The sequence below is a fragment of the Pyrgilauda ruficollis genome, unplaced genomic scaffold (genome assembly GCF_017590135.1).
Source record: "Pyrgilauda ruficollis isolate IOZ18807 unplaced genomic scaffold, ASM1759013v1 scaffold63, whole genome shotgun sequence".
Classification (NCBI taxonomy): domain Eukaryota; kingdom Metazoa; phylum Chordata; class Aves; order Passeriformes; family Passeridae; genus Pyrgilauda; species Pyrgilauda ruficollis.
Window position 1 is genome coordinate 249707 of NW_024528044.1, and position 22227 is coordinate 271933.

At 37.8% G+C, this 22227-nt stretch overlaps 1 protein-coding gene across 2 annotated transcripts in view; it reads right to left on the bottom strand.

Annotated features, from left to right (window-relative positions):
- Positions 1–22227, bottom strand: part of STXBP6 (syntaxin binding protein 6) — a 93271-nt gene that overhangs the window by 50502 nt on the left and 20542 nt on the right. For both annotated transcript variants that reach the window (XM_041484135.1, XM_041484136.1), the window contains one exon: positions 7827–8012. In XM_041484135.1, coding sequence (XP_041340069.1) covers positions 7827–7980 — 154 coding nt within the window. In that variant the 5' untranslated portion in view covers positions 7981–8012. The remainder of the gene's footprint in view (positions 1–7826; positions 8013–22227) is intronic.

Sequence of the window (22227 nt, forward strand, 5' to 3'; positions counted from 1 at the left end):
GTCTGAAATGTTCAGATATTATAACAGTGAGGGACGATTAGATAGACTTAGTTCATTAAGTAATTCCCCCCTACTGTGTTTTTCAGGTGTCTTGCTACTTGATTGGTATATGAGCTCCTGTGGCAGCAGTTTGCATAAACTGGAGGACACAGGCTAAACACGCCAGAAAATCAATCATCAGTTCTGATCTGTTCTTTTTCAATTTCACTTGCTTTAAAAGGATTAATTTACAGATTAAAGTCCCAAACAGAAAATATTTAGATATCAGAACTGCATTATTCATCTTTCTCATTGTCAAGGCAACAATAAAATCTACCTAATGATAGAGAAGCTTGATGTAGTCTTCTAATCAGCTTATCAGTTCCTTTGTTAAGTACTTCTTACGTGCTGCTCCATGCTGAAAATTATTCAATAGTACAGTATCTAAAGGCCAGATGTATGGTGAAAACTTGCAGGATTTGACTCATACAGCTGGGAGTACTATAAAAGGATAAGATTTTAATCTGATGTTTATCTACTAAAAGAGTCTAATACCATAAGCATTGGTCAGGGAGAAAGAGAACTTCTGGTTTTGTTCACAAGATGATATTACTTCTAAGAGCAGAACTATACAGCAATCAACAGAAATGCTTTCTGAAACGCAACATCAAGGGAACATTCCAGATGTTTTCTTCCCAGTTTGATTCAAGTTCAACAATCCATAATGCAGTGAGTCAGGGTATTATACATACTACACTCCAGCACTACAAAAACTAAGAAAACTGTTCAGAATGAAGCCTATTGCAAAGCAAAACACAGCAGTTTTAGCTGTCATGGCACCACAAGAATAGCTTTTGCCAAAGCTAGCAAGGGGATACTCACACAGGTCTTGTGTGCATGGTTGCTGTACTCCAACTTGATGGGAGAGCTACCATGGACATTTGTTATGTAGAGCCTTACTTTACAGCTCTGCGTTTTTATCACATACAAGATAGCAACAAACCTTGCCAAAAGCCTCACTTGGACAAAGAATGAACAAACTGTTTCCAAAGACATTATGACATTCAAACATTTTAACCTGGCACTCAAATTGATGCAGCATCTGCCATGTTCTGGGCAAAACACGGCACTGACGTACATCATCACCACTGAAGTAAGGTGCTGCCAGCTCTTGAGGAATACGAACCTACCCAGCACAAGTAATTACAATAAATGGATAAAGCTCTGCAGAGCCCCCATTCACTTCTGAACACGGAGGGGAGTGAGGGGATCTGCAACATAACTATTTTGTGTAGTAATTTTCACAGTAATTTTTGCATACCTCCATGGAAAAGGCCACAAAGTCCAACTAATAATCTCATCAGGCTTCCTTTATGAACAATGAGGCAACAAGCAGCTCCCAGTAGCTTCCAGTCTACAGTTTTACAACCAATTTGTTTTAATGCATAAATCTTGCTGCATCAAAACCGGCTTTGTATTTATGTATATTGAATTTATTCCTTTTAATTACTGCAAATTTACATATGAATGAAAAAACAGATCTGATGCCTCACATTTCCCATCAAGTTTTCAATGTCTTTGTTTTGCTCGCATTTTTTCAAGATTTCTCATTTGAAATTTTGGAAATCTTTCCAAGGAGTTTATGTCTGGTTGAGGTGGAAGGAAAAACAATTTCAAGAGATCAAGTCTGAATAGAATTAAAAACAACATTAGTAACAGAAATTTTGTGTATTGACACATTTTTAAAAAACTGCACAGAGAGTCACAAAATCATTTAGATTGGAGAACACCTCAGATCATTAAATCCAACCTTTGACTGAACATCACCATATCAGATATGCCATGGCACTAAGCGCCACATCCAATCATTTCTCTTGAACCAGGGATAGTAACTCCACCACCACCCTGAGCAGTTCACTCCACTGTTTAAGAAACCCCTCTGTGAAGAAGTTCCTCCTGATGTCCAGGCTGAACCGCTCTGGCATAGCTTGAGGCCATTTTATTGTTTTATCACTGGTTACCTGGGAGAAGAGGCTGACCCCCACCCTGTTACAGCCTCCTTTCAGGCAGCTGTAGAGAGCAGTAACATCTTCCCTGAGCATCCTTTTCTCCAGGCTGAACAACCCCAATTCCCTCAGCTGCTTCTCAAAGGAATTACCCTCTAGAACCTTCACCAGCTTCCTTACCCCTCTCTGAGCACACTCCAGAACCTTAATGTCTTCCTTGCAGTGACAGGCCCAGAACTGAACGCAGGACTCCAGGTGCAGCCTCACAAATGCTGAGTACAGAGGGACTGCCCTTGTCCTGTTGCCCACACTACTGCTGATACAGACCTGGATGCCACTGGCCTTCTTGGCCACCTGGGCACACACTGGAACACGTTCATCCAGCTGCTGACAAGCACTCCTAGATCCTTTTCCATGCAACATCTTCCCAGCCGCTCTGTCTCCAGCCTGTAGTTCTGCCTGGGATTCTTGTGCTCCAAGTGCAGGATCTGGCACTTGACTTTGTTGAATCTCATATCATTGGCCTTGGCCCATTGATCCAGGCTGCCCAGATCCCTCTGCAGAGCCTTCCTGCCCTCCAGATGATCAACATTCCTGCCCAGCTTGGTGTAGTCTGTAATCTGTCAGATGATGCACCTGATCCCCTCATCCAGATGATAAATAAACGTATTAATCAGGACTGGGTGCAACACTGAGCTCTGAGGAACAGTACTGATGCACAGTAAACTGTTAAGCTTTATCAATCTGCTACAATTATATTCTGAAGGATTTGCGGGGGAAAAAAGCACTAAAGAGCAGACACATAACTGCACACCTTCATCTTGCCATTTAGAAAATATTTCCTGCACATGAATAAGATCAAGTAGGGTACTGGGAGGATGCACACATACATTCTTCCTCCACCTTAAAAAGAGAAAAAAAAAAAAAAAAGCAAACCAAAACACACCAATCTTAAGACTAAATGCCTTCAAATATATAATTCTGTAGCTTTGCTGTAAAAAGATGCCCTCCTACACAAAATTCTTGTGGAAAAGGACTGGTTATGTTACGGTAGACAACTCAGAATCAGAAGGGATCAGAGCAACAAGACATATTAAGAATACAATCAATACATGTATGCAAAGTAGTTCATAACTTTCTCTTCTATTTCAATATATACAGAAAGATCAATAATGAAGAAGAGAAGCTTAACCTGGCTTCCACTCAAAATGCGCCAGTTTTGTTTTTCAAAGACCCTTAAGAAAAGATTTTAAAATCTCTTTTATAAAATTTGAAATTTATTATTATTATGAGCAACTGGTATTTGACCTTATAAAACTCCTTATGGGAACCCTGGAGTTAAAATACCAGAAGTCCCTAACAAAGTAGGTTCTGACAAAGGAAGGAAAAGAGTCTTGGTTAAGAATTATATTCAGTATCATAATAATTTATTATAAGTAGATGAAGGCAATTATGTTTTGTTCATATTAGCACTAGAAGCTATATGCTGCATGTGTACATTTAATACATATTTATTTAGGCACACATAATACAGTAAGTGAATGTAACCACACTGTGCAACAATTTGAAAAACATCAGTGCTTTCCATTTTCCAACTTACGGCCAGTTTAAAGCAGTAAATATAGGTCAGTGAGCACACAGCAAGAGGAGCTAGTCATTATTTGCCCTACAGATACCTGAACTATTAAACCTTCACCTTAAAGAAGACATTACTAAGATAAGATAGTGAAGAAAGAAGCTAGTTTGGTTTTTTTCCTCTGTTCCGAAAAAAGGAATTTGAATTTTCACAACAAAACACAATATAAAACTTGTATTGGACTTTGTTCAGTCCTTGCTGAGCACCCCTGTCTGTGCTCAGATGTTCAGCCATGATCCAAGTCTGGGTCCATAGGGTTGGGCAAACACCACAACTGGCCTGCAGCTGTCTGCAAACAGCTGTCCAGGTCAGAGCTTGCAGAACACTGGACCATCATTTGGCTGGTGTGCTCTTCTGGGCTGACCAAATCTCTTATGTCAGTCATGACCTTTTTTGTATAAATAATCAAATATTCAATAGAGTCTGACATCTAAGTGGGTCAGATCGAAAGTGAATATGATGAGCACTGAAGTAACATTCTCACAACATTTAAACAGAGGGGAAAATACCACCCACTGGTGAGTAGGCCAATGACCTATTTCTGAAGTGACCGTTTAAGTATTTTATACTTAATTCAGAATTCTAAATAAGGCTAAGAACTATTTTAAACAATTATGTTTCAATTATATAAGACAATGGTGACAAAATTAAAACTTAGACCTGATCCAATAACTCTCACTAGGTCTGCTAGTGTGGAGGAGGTGATAAATATCCACTTTCAGCTTTGAATTTCTTGTCTTTGCTCTGTGTTAAATCTTCTTTTACATTACAAAAATCCTAGTGTTCATTTTCTCTGTTCTGCCTACAGCCACCCCACCTCTGTGTTTCCCATCTGTCTACTCCCTTCTTGTTCTTCTTCAGCTACACAACTCCTTAAAGATCTGTCTTGGCTCTGTTTGCCAGTTTAACTTGGCTAGCTCCAACACTAGGCTAGAAAGCTGCAGGTAACCCAGCTGCTTGGTTTCCACCAGGCTGGCAAGCAGTCTTGCTACAGCTTTCTTAGCTTAATCTGTGCCCAGTTTCAGATTACAGGCTTTAGCTATACCTCTTTCAAGCATTAATGCTTACTTCTAACCATCTCAGTATTCAATATTGTACAATCAAAAAACTCAGTACATACTTCAAATACCAATACTAAAGAAGAATCTTCCTTACTCTCCCATCTCACTCTCCTCAATATTTGCTTCTTTTAATGGTTCACCTCTGAGGCTAAGGGCATTCTCCCTGCTCAGCATCTCTAGCCACACTTTCAGAAATTCAAATAAACAACTATGATAAAATGTTTTTTCAACCCAAAATTCAGTTCAACATTGAAAGTAAAACTCTGGTTATAACAATTTGTGTAATTTCTTAGTTTCAAAGTGAGCAGTAAATACAAGTAGCTGCCACAGTGGCTGATGTTTCATTTTCTGTACTATATCTTGGATGAAACTACAACTAGACAATATGTTTTATATTTATACCCCCTAAGGATATAAGGAGTCAGTTTCTATTCTTTCAACTGACAAATTCTGTTCTAAAGAGTAAATTACCAAATTCCTTTCAACAAAGGCCAAACTGAATTAGTCCAAGAAAACTATGAACACAGAGATATTCCAGTCACGTTGTTTACCTAATACACAGCAAACCTGGGACAAGAGTCAAAGGCTGATAAAGGCATTTCCAGGGAAGAGGTTGCAATACTCAGCACTAAAGCACGTTACCTGAAATATAAATACAAATTCAGAGCTAGCCACCATTGTGACTGCTTCACTGGACACATTACTTCAAAAAAGGAAGGCGATCAATACATTCTGTTGTCCCAAGATACAATTCATCTTGGACTGTTTGGGGCACAGTTAAATTGCCACGACTACATTAACTTAGCCTTACCAAACAGAAACTTTTTCTGTAACAACTTTGTGCTGCAACTAAAAACCATTATTGCTTCACAGCCATTAGGAATAGGCAAAAATCTCAGTTTATCCTCATCACAATTTCTTTTAAACAGTGGCAGAAACACTTGCTCCCCAATGCACGGTTTTGTGCCTTTGATGACTCCCGACTACATAAGTAATGGCACTTGACCCTACTGAATTGCATAATCTTGCTGAGCAGACTGTTTGGAATGTGACATCAAACACAGCCAAGCAGTCCTCTCCCTAGTCACTTTGTTGCCTACTGATATTACCAATCATACAGTACTCTCATAAACTATAAATGTATATGAGAAAACCTGGTCTCAGATCTGTGCAAAACCCCATGAATAGTGAGCCACATGTGAGGGTTCTTGCAATATCAATACGCAACTTTTCAGTGTCTGTCACTAAATAATTTTATTTAGATCCTGAATGCTTCTCCTTATCATGAGTGGCAAACTCTGCTTAAGTCAGGACATCCACTATTTTTTCCTTACTCATAATATGCTATGGCAGTAAAACAATAAATGCATTTAAGACCATTCACTGTCTTAAAATCCATGTTGACTGATACCTATGAATATGGGGTAGGGGAGTCAAAGGAGGGCTAAGTTTTACAGAATATCAAATAAAAAAAAATAAAAGACAAAAAATCCACCTATTGAACATTTAGCCTACAGAAAATTGTAAGCATAGAGCACATCTCTAGCCTTTAATCATGAATGAGCACATCTTTAACCTTTAATCATGAACATGGGTATCAAACAACTGTATGTCCCAAAACTTACTGCACAGTCCTAGAACATGATTGCTCTTTACAAGAAGAGTTAAGAAAAAAATGGACTGACATTTGAAAAATATGACTGCCAAAAGAAGAGTTTGGCTTTGCTTAAATACATTAGTCATTTGAACATTTCTTTAAGAGTTGAGAGGCCTAGATTAGTTTCCTCTACACCTTGAGAAGACTGAAGCATGCAATTCTTACATCAACACAGAGTATTCCAACTGCAAGTCTATGGAACAGCCTAGGGGAATCAATTTTTAAATCCTTCCTTGAAGCTCTCTATGTGGGGAGAATGTGAGGTCACTTGGCTTGCTCAGCCTAGAAAATAGCAGACTGAGGGAAGGGCTCATTGTGGTCTACAGCTTCCTCAGGAGGGAAAGCAGAGAGTCACACATTGATCTCTTCACTCTCATGACCACTGATAGGACCTGAGGAAATAGCACAAAACTCTGTAAGGGAAGGATTAGGCTGGATATCAGAAAAAGGTTCTTTATTCAGAGCGTGTTCAAGCCCTTGAACAGGCCCCCCAGGGAACTGGTCACAGCACTAACCTGGCAGAGCCCACAAAGCATTTGAAATGCTTTCAGACACATGGTGCCATTTTTGGGTTTACCAAAATGCAGGGCCAGGAGTTGGCCTTGATGATCTTTGTGTGTCACTTCCAACTCAGGATAGTCTATGATACTACAATGACAAGCAAAATACTCAGCTGTAAATGAAAGGTCTTCTCTTTTGTCTCACTGACCTCAGTATGCATGTGCATTTCCTCTCCAGCTTGTATTTTAACAGAAGTATTTGTACATATGTATATAAATAGCATCTCATCCAATAACATACAGTGAATGTATACTTTTTGGGCAGATGTGTGATGTGCTAGAACAGTAGTAGAGTCACTGAGTTTTCCGTCCTATGCTTTGAAACTTTTACATTATTTAAAGAAATAACACCACAATTTGAAAAAGTCATGAAACTCTCTCATTTAGTGCAAAAATAATCCTACTTTGCTGAGAGTCATAGAACATTTCTTCTGGCCACTAGCTGTCCTTCCAGCAAGACGTACACACTCAAAGGGAGCAAATGATAGGCCTAAAAAAGTAAGTGACTAGATCACCCTAAATACCAAAGATATTCACACACACTCAGTTGGCAGACATTGAAACATGGCATAAAAAATTACATTGTATATCACTTTAATGTCCTGAAAAATTCATCCTTCTAAGAAATGTCTTAATCTGACTAAGGAAAGGCTGTTACCAAATATTCGATTTGTTCATACTCTGCAGCTGGGCTGTGAGAACACCTAGGGGTTTTTAAACAATGAAACCACCTGTTCAACTTATTATAATATATAAATATAAATAGCCTAGAGCACATGGCTCCTCAAGATAAAAGGTATAAGTGCTATAATTCTCTCATTACATTGTGAAGATTGGAATCACCCAGCTCCTTATGGTTACAGACAACAGCTAATCAGTTAATCAAAGATAAACAAACAACTGGATGTCAAAAGTCATTAAACCTACCTGACAGGCAGATGTACGTTAAATATTCACCCTGACCCCCAGTAGCTAGAAAAGGAATCTTTTTTTTTGTTCTTCTTTTCACTTGAACAGCTCCCAGCATCCTTTCATCATGTGGGGCAAAAATCTCTTTGCTGATTGCAGATTTGGCATTCATTGTAGATCACAGGTATAGCAGACTGTTACTCTCTAAAAATGAAAACATAAATATAAAACAATGTTAGAAACTCTAAAGTTATATCAAAGTCCACTTAACTTACTCAGGCATTACAAACTCTGACCTTCAAAGAAAGTTTTTAATGCCTCAAAGAATTTAGAAAATAATTTCATATTCTTAAAGGCAGAATTTTCAAAGTACTTGAGTGTCTTCACTGAAGTTGTTCTCCACACTTCTTAAATTTGCTTATGCAAGCTTAGCTTATTTTGGGCAGAAGCACTTGCACTTCAGTATATTGCAAAATCTTCTCAGAGAAACACCCTGTTTAACTTCATGCAACATAAAAGCTTCATTAATTCCCCCTCTGATAACTGAAGGAAACTCAGATCTGTGTCCCACATACACAGGGGAAGCACTGCAAGGGCATAGGGAAGGAGCATCATGATTGTGCTGGCACACAAGAAATCATGTTCACAGAGGACAGAGAAAGCTTCAGACTTGGTGAGACTGTTCTTCAGAAGCACTGCTCCTGGTGACAGCACTTGACTGCACAGCTCTTACACCTCTTGCAGCTTTAGCACCTCATCCCCTCAACTCTGGAATTACTGACTGGGCAACTGCACAGGAAACAGTGTCAGAGACACCATCGGGGTCAACGCAGCCAAAACCACACCTCTACTTTTGGGCTGCGTAATTTTGACCCAGGTCAGTTCCTCAACGTGTTTCGTAACAAAACAGCACAGCTGACTTAGGAGAGACATTTGTCTCAGGAGAGACATACACATTCGCAGAGGAAAAAATTATTGTAGAGAACAGGGAGGGAGGAGGGAAGCTGCTTAGTCACGCACATCCCAAAAAACAAACCTCACTGCAGCTTGCAGAAGAGCCTAAGTAAAGGAGGGAGAACTGAGAGGGGGCATGAACAGGTTCTTTGTGCAAGCTGTAACTCCAATTAGTTCTGCACTGATGTCTTGTAACACATGCACAGGCCCCCATTCATGGAAACTGCTGAATGACACCTTTAATTGTCCCAGTGTAATGACACTCCAATGCACATACATTAATTTACACATTTCTGTATTATGAAGACTTTCAAGCTGACAGATCTTTTTGACCTCCTTAGCTTTCTTAGTACGAAGATGATTATACTCAGGCCTGAACTACCTGATAATTCTGCCTGTGGGATCATTTGATATTTGTCATAATTTAAAATAAATGTAAATAAACTACATAATCAAATTATATTATGAAAATGAGATTATTAAGAGAGTCACAGATCCATTATTTTTTGTGTGCATACTACTAGCAAAGTAATTGCCTTAACACTTTCAGTCTCAACGTTTTGTTGTCACTATTTATGACATTCCCTTATCTTAAAAAATGGGAAAATTTTAAAAAAATAAGTACACAAGAGACAGCACAACTTAGTCCAAACTGAATTCACCACTTGCTAATTTTGGGATGCAAACAGAATCCTGTGCCAAAATAATCTGTAACAGTATACTTCAGTTAACCAACACAGAGTAATTTGAATTCTGACATGTTTTAGCACCAGGTCATTTACATGAATCTTTAAAAAAGTGAATTGGATTTAAAAATTGTCTCCATCAAAAGAAAAAACCAGACCACTTTCAAGGGAACAAAGAATGCGTAATTCCTGACAAGGTGTGATCTCGTAAGTCCCAACATCTTAGTTACCTATCCTTTAACTATGAATATATCTACATGAAAACAGAATCAAAAGAATCAACTTACATGTAGTTACTTAGAAAAAAGTTGTGAAAAAATGTGTTGTTTTCACATTCATCACATACTTCTCTCTTCTTCTGTGTTATAGAAATATTTGCAAAGCACATCATACCGGCATTTAAACTGCTGGGACATTGCAACTAGCTTTTGGGTTAATTTTTATTTCTTTTTTTAATTCAAGGCCACTGTTAACAACAATGGATTTAAACACACAGACCTCCTGACTGAGCCAGAGGCTGATAATCTTTGCAAAACCCAGTCCTTCATGTGCCTAAAGAATTTTCAATTAATAACTTTTTGGGAAAACACTCAGAAGTGCTGTCAGGTTAAAAGACATTCAAGTGACATTCAGCTGAAAAAGTGCTTTCCAGAGTGCAATGATCTGATGCTGTTAATTCTGCAACTCAGTTGTTGAATAGATGTTTTCAGACATTTTCTTAGTGGTCACAGACTGCAAAATAAAATATGACTTCAAAGATTACTCAGGGATGTAAAGGCTTCCTGGATTAAGAGAAGATCCAAGTTTTTCTTACCTACAGTATCACAAAATGTTAGTGGTTTATTGCTGCATGCTGCTACTGGCTTTGGCATTAAGCTGGTTTGTATACATTTACCAGAAGCTATACACAGACACAGTAGGTGGACTGTGACTGGAACTTCCAATCCGAGTGTGGACTCCTGGCTTCAGAGATTGTGATCCTTCTGTTCCCAGAACTTGGGTTGACAACAGCTTCAGAAGCCATATTCAAACAATTAATCTAAGACAGTGTGTACCTGATACAACTGCTAAATCTGATGTGAAGACTGACACTAACACAAACCACAGAAGCCCATTTATTTAAAGAAGAAAATAACTAACTGTGCCTGTGTACAAACAGACTTCTGAGATTGAGATGTCAATATAGTTTAGATGAAGTTATTTTTCATAGGTCAAAAAATCAGCAGCTGAATTCAAATAAGCAATCTTCTCCTATGCAATAGTATTTGTATGCAAAAGCCCTTTGTTTAAATAAGTAAAGCCTTCCAATGCTCCCTGTATTCACAAGTGGAGATAATACAATCTCTGGCAGTTTTACTTAATAATAATAATTATATATATATATATCTCTACACACTTCCTCAAGGAACACGAACGAGTCTCATTTTTTCCTGTTCTCTAACAAAATCCTTCTTTTCAACAAAATCCTTCTTTTCATTAAAAAAACCCCAAACCACTGCCTCTACGTGCACAACTTCATGTTGTATATGCATATTTCTTTGCATAATTGTGTTTTCTCTTGGTGCACATTCCAGGACATATTCAAACCATCAGCAGTTTCCACTCAAGGCCCGTATGAACTCATGCACTGGAACACAAACTTTTTCCTCCCATTTATACTCAGATACAAAATAAAATCCTTAAAGAAACTTTGCTGGAGGATCTCTGAGCACTCTCAGTGCATTACTGCTTGCAAGATTAACCCCTTGGAGGTAAGGGGGACTTAAAGGTTCCAGAAACCTAAGAGTTCAGAAAGAGAGACCACATTTCCTACCTCACATGCTTTGTTACACATATTTACTTCCACTCAAATTATTATACTGATGCTTTTGGCTAAACAAAGACCCCATTTTTTCTTCTGCAATTTTTCACTCCACCTACTATAGCATTATGGAACAGGATGTCAGCATTTACACAGTGCCCCCAGCACACAGAAGAAACACAGAGAGGAAAGATTCCTGTGTGGATTTGAAAAAGTGCCTGCAATGCGCTGCTCATTTGCATCTTCTCACATCTTTCTCTACTACAGTTCTTCTCCATTATATTTCTATCATTAAAAGCTCCCTCTGTGAACAGCTGACTATTCCTCTAGAAGTATGTGAGGGGGCAACAATTAAAGGCAATTTCTTAAAAAGAAGATTAAATAAAACCAAGATAATTAAATTGAATCCTTAATACATCCTACATGTTCAACAACAACCAAAAAAATGGACGGTTTTCTGGTCAGCCAGAATCTCAGACTGTTTTCAGGCACACAGCCAGCAAATGGCTAATTTACACCCACATGTTTCATAGGACTCTATGCAAATAAGTGGAAAAAAGGGGATTTACAGTATCTTTGTTGAGGGTATACGTATGCAGAAAGGAAACTAATCCTCAGCATGCAGAATTCAAATAGGAGTAAATTACAATACAAAGCAAGAACTGGAAAAGGACATAAAAGTTTCCAAAAAAAAAGGAAAAAATGTTCAGTATGCTAAACCTGGCTGTTTTCAAGGATCTTTAGTTTAATCACAAACAGGGATGGGCTCCCAGAACAGGCTAACCACTGAAATGCTGCCTGCAGTGTGAAATCATCTGAGCAACCAACTATTCTTGGAATAGTAACTCTAGCAAGCACTCAAATCTGCTTTTAATAAAGCCACTATCCTGAAAGATGACATCTACTTGAGGAAATCATTGCAAGACACTGTTGCCAAAAGAACAGCTTTTGCTATTGCGATAGTTGCCTGGTATTTACTTGCTGGAAGTGTTTAAACTACTTTGAATACTGCAGGTCATCAAAATCCTGTATTTGCTGTCATCTCAAACAAATAGCTAGTATAATTTGAAAAAAGCAAAAACAACCCATTTAAAACCCAAGGCAACTAATTTATAAATCTTTAAAGAACAAATATTAAAACATACACGTTTTAAAAGTTGGCTTGCAATACATTTATTAAGTATAACTTTATCCTAGAGGAATAACACCAAGTTTAATTAGCTCTGCAAACACGGACCAAATTAGTAGATCAACCTTATTCTGAAACAGTCAAGGTAAAATCTTTAAAATGCTTGAACATAAAAAAATAAATCAGATCATCTTCTGTCACCCTATTTTCAAACCTAACTTTGCTTGAAAGATATTTATTTAAATTAGGACAATAGCAGCAGCCACTGCAGCAGCCAGAAAAATTCCATTACTTCCTATTAACATGGGCTTACGACTTTTAGAAGTATTTACTGAAAAAACCTCAATCATTCTCCAGAGTTATTTGTGGGCTGTCAAATTTCCAATTTATTATTCCAAATAACTTCTCAGCTAAGACTCGTTCATTTGAATAATGTATTAATTCCAAAATACGAAAATTATGAAATTGGAACTGTATTTGTAGCAGTTCAAACTAGAAACAAGAAGTGTGTTTTCACTTACATATGTAATTACAAAATAAACTGCCCAGTTAAGCTGAATAGGACATAAGCAGACTTCAGAGAGCAGCAGCTCTTTAACGCAAAACTTGAATGTTACATGCTAAAGTGGTAACTTCTTTCTTTTAAGTGAAGATTTATATTGTAGCCCACCTAATCCAAGACCAACACATGACAGAATTTACTGTAAATTTGAATACAAGCCTAAACTTTGTTTTTAATCAAGACATTGTTTGATTATGGGAATTTAGCAGAACTGTTTACTGAAACCTCCAAGAAGCCTTGTCTGAACCAGTGAATTTCTCAAAAGCTCCCAGAATAAGCAAAAGAAACATGAAAGACTATACTGGCTACCATACTGTGTGGCCTGAAAACATGTGATGTTTTTGGTCAAGAAAAAAAAATAGAAGAGGAAAATTGCACAGTAATAGGATCTTACAGTCAGACAGAAGCAGTGAATACCTCAATGCTTGACACATTTCTTCACCTGAGGCAGGCAGCCTGAGGCCCTTAAGCATTTCCTATAACCTTTCATTACAAGGGAAGGTGATTTGAATTCTGTGCAAGTAGTATGGACCTACAGATTTAAAAAGATAAGGAGCTCTGAATTGAATACGTATTTATAAAGACACAGTAAAAAAATGAAGGTGCTTTTGAGTTTATTTCATATGTAACACAATCTTTAAAAAAAAAAATAGAAGTTTGGTGCACCTTCCTCCATCACCCCACAAAAAAACCCAAACATCTCCTTACAAAGACAGATTATCAGGGATATCACAGAAAGCCCATAAATGGGCAAAGGAGAACCAGTCCCACTTGCATGTGGAAGACAGAGCAGCTGCTTTCATTTCTGCACTCTGCTCTGCTGAGTGAAATACATACATAGAGCATCATGGCAAGTAATACCTGTACTTCCTCAAGGCACATGCAGCAAAAGCAGAAGATGCAGTATCACTTTGTTCTTTTGAGACCATGCCCCTGAACTGTCTCCAAATGGTACAGAAAATTAAGTAGGAGGTGACTTAAGGCACCAGAAACATATTGAGGGATGGGTTACTGTACATTCCAGGTCATATTTCATGTTCTGAAAACAGCAATTCCAGATCTAGAAATTAATGTCCTAGTAAACAGTATCACAGATCCCAGCTCACAAAAAGGATGTAATACTGAAGTGAACCTAAAATACTGCAATCTGTGAAAATCCAACTCAAATGTTGTAAGACATAAGATTTCTGTACTCTGATTCTGTGTCTGAATAGCTGCAGACTGCTAGTAGATTATTTTAAATAGGTGTGCAAGAAAACAAATATATATAAACTGCAGCAACCTAGACAAAATTTTTCAAAATCAAAACTTGCTAAAAAGAACCAAACTTACTAAAAAGTGCTAAAACAGGAGTTCATATGGGGCTTCTCCTTGATATGAAAAAATGGGGCTCAAGATAGTACTAATTTCTTGGTATACTGACTGCATTATTGGTTGGCTTAAACAGGGAGGTAGCAAAAAGTCAGGTTAAAAGAAGTCTGTCTCTGTTACACAGCTATCAGAACTGTTGCCTATAGGAATATACAAAATAAATGATGCAATGCTATTACTGCAGTATAGCACCCATAACTACAACACACTAACTCACATCACCTACTCTGTCAAGACATCTCACAGGAACCAGATTCTGACTTAAAAAGTACTGATAACTGAAAAAACACATTAAATAGATTCATAATTTAGTGTACAGGCTGCCAGAGAGACATGTTATTCCTACAGCATCAGCTGAAGGTGCTTTAAAGAAAGAAAATATAAAAACCCACAAAATTGTATGAACTGACAGCTGGCACATAGTACTCTTAGCACTTGCTTTCTCCAACTTGTATAATTCAGTACACTCTGAAATCAGGTTTTACAAATCCTCACAGTTTCATTTCCATTCTTCCTCACATAATTGATATTGGTTCAAGCTACAGTCATCCATTAAATTAAATATCCCAAAAGAGAAGGAGGGAACAAAGTCAGGCATCTCAGGCGAAATATTTTCAATTTTCTAAACTGCAACCTGCAATACCCACACCAGAAAAAAAAAAGAAAAAGTTCCTTTATATTACTTTAATGCTGGGGAAAAGTACGAAAGCATAGTAATACATTGGGATGAGACAAGAAAAGATAACATCAAGATATTAAGACATTTTATTTCATTCATTTAAGGTGAATCAACATTCCTCGGTAAGTATAGTGGTTTTTTTCAATCACTCCAAATGCTTAAGAAGAATAACTTACTAGAAAAATGCATAATGCTTTTAAGAATGAAATATATGTGATTCTGGGGATATTAAAATCTCTGTAAGAGCAGACACACCTCTATGAACTACTACATGAATGCTTTTCTTGAGGGAAAACAAGCACTATGCAAAGTAGTAAACCATCTGTTGGCAGTGTGATGATACTTTGCAGCTGTTAAATAAATAGTTTTCTTTTTGGCAAATAACACAACCTGAAAACATTTCTGACATGCTGCATGCTTCTTTCCAAGAATCTTCCAGCAGTTACAAGCATCACTCACTTCAAAATGGATGAGTTCAACAAAGCTTGAAAAATTGCAGAGGGTTCTGCAAACTTAAGAAATTACAAACAAAAATAAAATGGTCTGATCAGGTGTTTTGTTCAAGGGATGTTATCATCTCAGAAATGATTAAAAATGTCATCCACAGCTTCTAGCCCCAACTAGAAACCCAACTATGTTTGATAGCTTAGCTCTGCTCTCCTGACAGAATCCAGTTAAAACCATGACTGCAAACAGACCTTGTACGTTGAAATTTATGGGGTTTTGTGGGGTTTTTATTTTTGGTTGGTTGGGTTTTTAAGGAATAAACTGTTCAATCTCATAGAAAGCTGAGAAAAACCAAGACAGGAAACTACTGGCTTTTCTCCTCTCCTCTCAAGTAAGTCCTCCTTAATTACTTTCATAGTAATTTGCAATCAGTGATCAGTGACAGAATTATTTTATTTTACTAGCTTGAAAGTTTCCATCAAACATGGCAAGGCAGCAGTTATGTCAAGTGATAGCCTCTTGGGAACAAGACAGTCTTCTTTCAAAATAAAGATATAAATGAAATACCACTTTCCCCTCTGCACTCCTTACGGGGAAAAAGTAGGAACTTCTTGAGGTAGGGGAAGATTTCATCAGGTTCATGGATGCGGACAAACCATTAAGTTTTAGATTAGTATCTCTTACAGATCAGTGTGGTATTAATCAATGTATGGGATACCTGTAAAACATATAGCAAAATTTTCCAGTTCTATATTAAATTCTGAGAACAGTAAAGCAGCACAGTGAAGGATGAAAGAATGATGATAACCTAGACAGCTCAAGCAAAAAAAAAAAAAAAAAAAAAAAAAAAAAAAAAAAAAAAAAAAAAAAAAAAACCAAAAAAAAAAAAAAACCAAAAAAAACCCCAAAAAAAACCAAAAAAAAACCAAAAACAAAAAACCCCAAAAAAAAAAAAAAAAAAAAAAAAAAAAAACAAAAAAAGAAAAAAAAAAACCAAAAAACAAACAAAACCAAAAAAAACCCCAAAAAAAACCAAAACAAAACCAACAACAACAACAAAAAAACGAAACAAAAAAACTTCTCTATTTCTATTATGTCTTTTTATAGTTTGCCAAGGAAGAGACTGGAATGCCTTTATTTCAAGTGAAAATATTAGGAGAATCACATCTGTTTTGCATGCCTGAAGCTGAGACAATACAACATGAGGGCATGAGAAGGTGGACCAAGGAGTAACAGCGACATTTGTAAAGAAGCATCCTGTTCAGGGAGAGGGGATGCAGAAAGACAATACAACACAAACCCCCTGTATCATTCTCTTCATATATTTAGGAGTGGTTCCATGCTTATTGCACACAGAACTTAGACCTACAGTGCCCATTCCACATGTCAAGGTAAGAGGGCTGTTTAAAAAAAAAAAAAAAACCGAAACCAAACAACAAACAAAAACCATTACAAAGTATACATTGTATGTCTTCCTTCAGACGAATCCCAGAAAACAGCAGCTCAATCAATGTATCAGACACCCTTCCAACTTAAATGTCAACCACAACTTTGCAATGAATCATTTATGCTGTCTCTAAAAGAGCAGGCACAGCTATGAACCCTGAAATAACAATCTCTCAGTATATCTTCACAGGCTTATGAAAAGGTAATTTTAGCACCAAATGCACACTTGATTGGTAAATACACACTTTAAAACTGAATGGCATTTTCAATTTTCCCCTATCAGATTAGTATGTATAGTAACTGACAAGGTCCACAGCAACAAATCCTCTGTAAGAATTCTGTGCCAAAATCAACTTCATACAACCCACATCATATTTTACATGGCCACACCCCTAGATAAAATGGCATCCAACCAAAAGAACAAGCACATATTCCATACAGAGCTATGATTTTTATTCCACAAATACATTCTGCACCAACAACAGGAAGAAATATATTCCATCTTTAACTAAGACATCTGAATAGAAGGTAAGGGAAAACTGACAGCCACACAGTCCTGGCTGTAGTATGCAGCCCTGAAAACAAATTCATGTAGATACAGATGTGTTTACCTCAAATCACTCTTTTTCTACCATAAACAGCCTTATGAAAAACCTCCTCCTGTGCAAAACCTAATCACCACTACACACAATGCTCTCAGTTCATATGTATGAGCAACTCATACAATTGCTCAAGGACAGAAATTTCCAGTTACAGACAGGAATACTGTTTCACAGAGAAATAAATCTAGTCCTGTCCTCAGCCAAAAGAAGCTTTTCAGTAGCGGCTTATGCCAGATAAACTGTGAGACGTTACCAAATGAAGGGGTCAACATTCTTCATCTTGCAGTATTTTCCTGATTCATTAGAACACTCAACCTATACTAAAATTTGCAGCTGCACATTAGTATCAAAACAGTGAGACTGTGGGAGGAATATGCACTACTCTTGGCAGTAATCTACAGTTCACTGGGTTAATTCATTCTTCAAACCTTACCCTCATATCTGCACATTCCTTTAGAACCAAGCCCTAAAATTATATTCTTAAAATTTATTATTTTTGAATCCTGAACCCATTTCAGAGACAATGATATGCCCTGTTGCAATGAACTTATAGACGCCTCTGCACAGTTTTTATCTTTTTCTTTCTTTATTCAACAGGACCCAAAACCTCTACTAATACTAACACCATACTTCACTAAAAGCTATTAAACTACTTTGCCTTTGTAATCCAACATTCAACGTAAGTAGTTAAAAGCAACTCCATAATTCAATAATTAATTGCATACATACAGCACCCAGAAAATTTTATAAATACATCTTACGTTAAATCAAGTGGTGTTTTTGCTACAGGTTTTTCCTTTCATATATTTTGCAGACTTACAAAACTTATAAAATTCATAAAAGGTATCAGTAGCATTATCTCCAGGCTTGTAACTCCTCAAAATCACCCATCTAGAAATCAGCTACCTTAAAAGAGAATGGTTAACTAATAACACGAATGATTCAATCAAGCTTCACTTTACCCTTTACTTTTCATTTCACACAGTCAGTAGGTAAATAAACATGACTTTATAACCTGATACTTGGCCATTCATTAGACTTAATCACGCTAACAATTTACTTCAAACATATTCATTTCATAATGGCTAACACAACAGGCAAAGAAGCTGAAGAACTTACACAGGTGGCTTTAAATTCACAATACACATTTACAGCCTCCAACACCTAAAATATGCTTGCATGTTTAAGATATATAGGAACTTATTAAGACAAACAGTGTACTTGGAGAAACTGACATTAATGCTTATTTCTGTGGCTTGTTGATCCACATTGAAAACAGCACTTTGCTAACACTAAGTACATAATAAACAAAAAGCTCACTACATCTGCCTTAAAGCACTAGCTATCCAGATAAGCACCATGAGCACAGGTACAAGGAAGGCAAGATGTAAGTGAAACAAATATATGTTTGTAAAAACAGTATGGATACAGCCAAGAAACTTCAGAGCAATCAGCTTCCAGTAAGGAAGGGATGGGACACAGAGAATATCTGTTGAAATACCAGTAAAAATCAAGTATAACTCCAAGCACAAGAGGCCCTTGATTTAGAAGCATTTGGCAAGTGACACAGTAACAAACTACTTTACCACAAGAGATTAACAAAGATGTCTCCACACACCAGACAAAAGGGTAAAACTTCTTTCACCCACTAACACAGCCATCTCCTAGCAGACAGAACCCAAACTCTACCAGAAGAAACAAACTAATAACATAAATAAGTTATTTTTAATAACTTATGAAATAACAGAAATAGCTTATGATAAGAAGGGGAGGGACAAAGCTCCACTTCTCAAAATGCTACTATGACATCAGAAGACAAGCACGTTGAACTGGGAGTACATATCTTGTCATTTTTTTCAGCCTCCACAAGTCTCCTCTCATGCACTGAGGAAGATGTTTCTTTTACTGCAGAAACTCCTGTGCTAGTGGAAGCCAAGCCTCTATACTCAGAAGCACTAAAGGTGGTCCTCACAGGCCGTACTGTGGAGTGTGTTTTTGGTGAAATCCAGGACTGGGCTTTACCATGCTGGACTACAGCTATGCCAGGGGCTGGCTAGATAAGGGAATGACAGAAAGACATGGGAAGGAGTTCACTCTTGTACCCTAATTGCCTTGCCAAGAATAAAAGTAATGGATCATGTTCCAAAAGTCTTAGGATAAATCTTCCTCCTCAACTTCTATGCATCTAAGACATATTAACGTATATAAAATAAACTTTGAAAATTAAAACTCCCATAGAAAATCCTACTCTAAGAGGAAAGAAAACTATGCAAGGGCCTATTACTAATAAATGGAGCACAGGAGCCCACTGCTTAATGAGATTGTCAGATAAAGAATCTCTGAGAGAATATACGCAAGAGACATGGAGACAGCACCACTGACTACCACGGTAACAAAATATCTCAAACGCTGGATCCAGCGGCTAAGGTTGAAATATTAGATTCTTTTAAAGGCCTGAAACTGGATCAGTTTCTATACAAGTCAAATTTACAGAATTGTATTAAGTGTCATGAAGGAAAGATTGAGTGCAAAGTGATTGCGCTAACATGACTGCATGCATTTCTGCCAACAAAATTACTGACTGTTCTCGCCTTAAGAACTACAGCATCAAATCTAGAGAATACAGATACAATAGCCTTGCTAGACAGTATTAAAAAATCTGCTGCAACTTCTATAAAATTTAGAAGGAATTAACTGAGTCAATTCAATTTGACTGAGCAGCAGTCAAAGCACTGAGTCACTTCAATTTCTTTTTGTAAGTAAATCATAACTCAGCTAGATAAATAAATTAACATTTCATAAGTAAAAACTCAGAAAAGGCAAGTGCAGAAGAACACAGCTTCATTTTCAATGACTATTTTCCACCTCCTAGTGCCATAATACTGCTTTTCAAGTAATTTACAGTTAAAATCTTATTTTCTTTGAAACATTTCTGGACTACTTTTAGTCAGTCAACTCAATGTTTTTCCTTCAATAATGGTATTTACCCATATATATGTTTAGGCCAAAACTGAATTGGCAACAACATACTACTCCTTACCACTCCTGACATTCTTCACTCTCCCTCATCACATTCAGATTGGTAACTTTTACTAGTATAGAAAGTCTTGTCCAAGTCCCTTTAATGCTCTTATTGGAGAATAAAAGGAAACTGCTCTTCTGGAAGACAGTTCCCAATACCATAAAGGCATAAAAGTAGGTGGCCATGTGCAAGTGTAAAAGGAGGGCAAGTTTTAAGAACTTCACAATATATTTTTTTCTTCCTGGAAAGCACAGTGAAAATCCTTAAGTCTTCTGGTGATCTCATTGCGCTGAGACCAGCACAGTTCCCAAATCCATGACTCATTCCAATCCCAGCAAAAAAACTGCTGGAGAGACAGATGTTTTGTTTATGAATTAATTCCTTCAGTACATCCTGCTCATAATAAAAAATAATCAGGCTTTACTTTGTATGCAAAAGATAAAGCATCACAGTCATATTACTCTTTTCTAAAGGGCTCCTCTCCAGCTGCCCCCAGGTGGCCACGAGCCCCACCAAGCCAGTCCCACCTGTGGGCCCACATCCCAGCCTGGCCTCAGGCCATCCCTACAGCCCTGTGAGACCACAGTTCCTCTCAGCAGAACTTCTTCTGATCCAGCCCCACCACACCTGCTGGTGGGCTGATACCCCAGCCCGAGCTTGACCTCATCCCCAGGGAGGTGTCCCATGCCCCAGGCTGAGGCCACCCAACAGCCCGGATCCCAGGGAGCCCTCACCACTCCTGGTGCCACAGCCACAGGGAACCTCCGGCTCACAGGGCACCTGGGCAGGTTCAACCAACTGAGAATCAAAAGATCAACTTAAAACCACCAGCAGCTGTTTGCACAAGGAACACCAGCAACAGCTTGAGTAAACGCACTGAGCAGCAAACAGGATCCAAAGCCTGTGCTTACTCAAGCCTTTTGCAGTTATTCCAAGTTCATAAGGACACGGGAAGGGAAAACAAAGGAATCAAGCAAACAAAACTTCTTTTTACTCGCTTTTAGAAGGTTTTAAGTAATGGATGGCAGATCATGAGAGAGACTACTGCAGAAGGAACCAGCAAAGGACAGGCAAAGTGCTAAGAGCAGAGAAGCACAAGGAAGGAAAGTCAGAACACCTAATCATTGCCTGCACACAGTAATGCAGCAGCAGTAGCCAGCTGGAGCACTCTCTTCTTCAAATAAAAGGTAATTATGCTAGAGACTGGCCAGCTCAGCAGTGGGAAAGAAGACAAGATGCATCTGAAAAGCTATATACCACTGAATCAAAAACTTTCTGCTTATACGTGGTTAGCAAGGGCAGCAAGGACTTCAAAACTGCAGATGAAGAACTTCACAGGGAGGGCTGCAAAACTTCTGCAGAATGACAGCAGCAGCCTGATTTGACGATGACCTAAAAAGGCTGTAGCATCTCCCTTAGTCACCACAGCTCCTGTAGGCAAGCCTCAGTGCACAGGGCCAAAGTAACTAATGACGTTCTTCAAAACACAGCATCGCAGGGACATACACAATCCTGCTGACTAACTCTGAGCTGAGACTTTGCAGAAAAGAAAAATGATACAAGCAATTCTAGTCTAATAAGAGCACATTAAAAATTGCTTCAGTGACACTGGCAAGAACCCCAAATTTGATAGGAGGCAAAGGAGCTGCCAAGCCTTGCCAGTTCTTCCACTCTAAGTCAAGATAAAAAGATAACCACTTCAACAACAGTATGATAATTA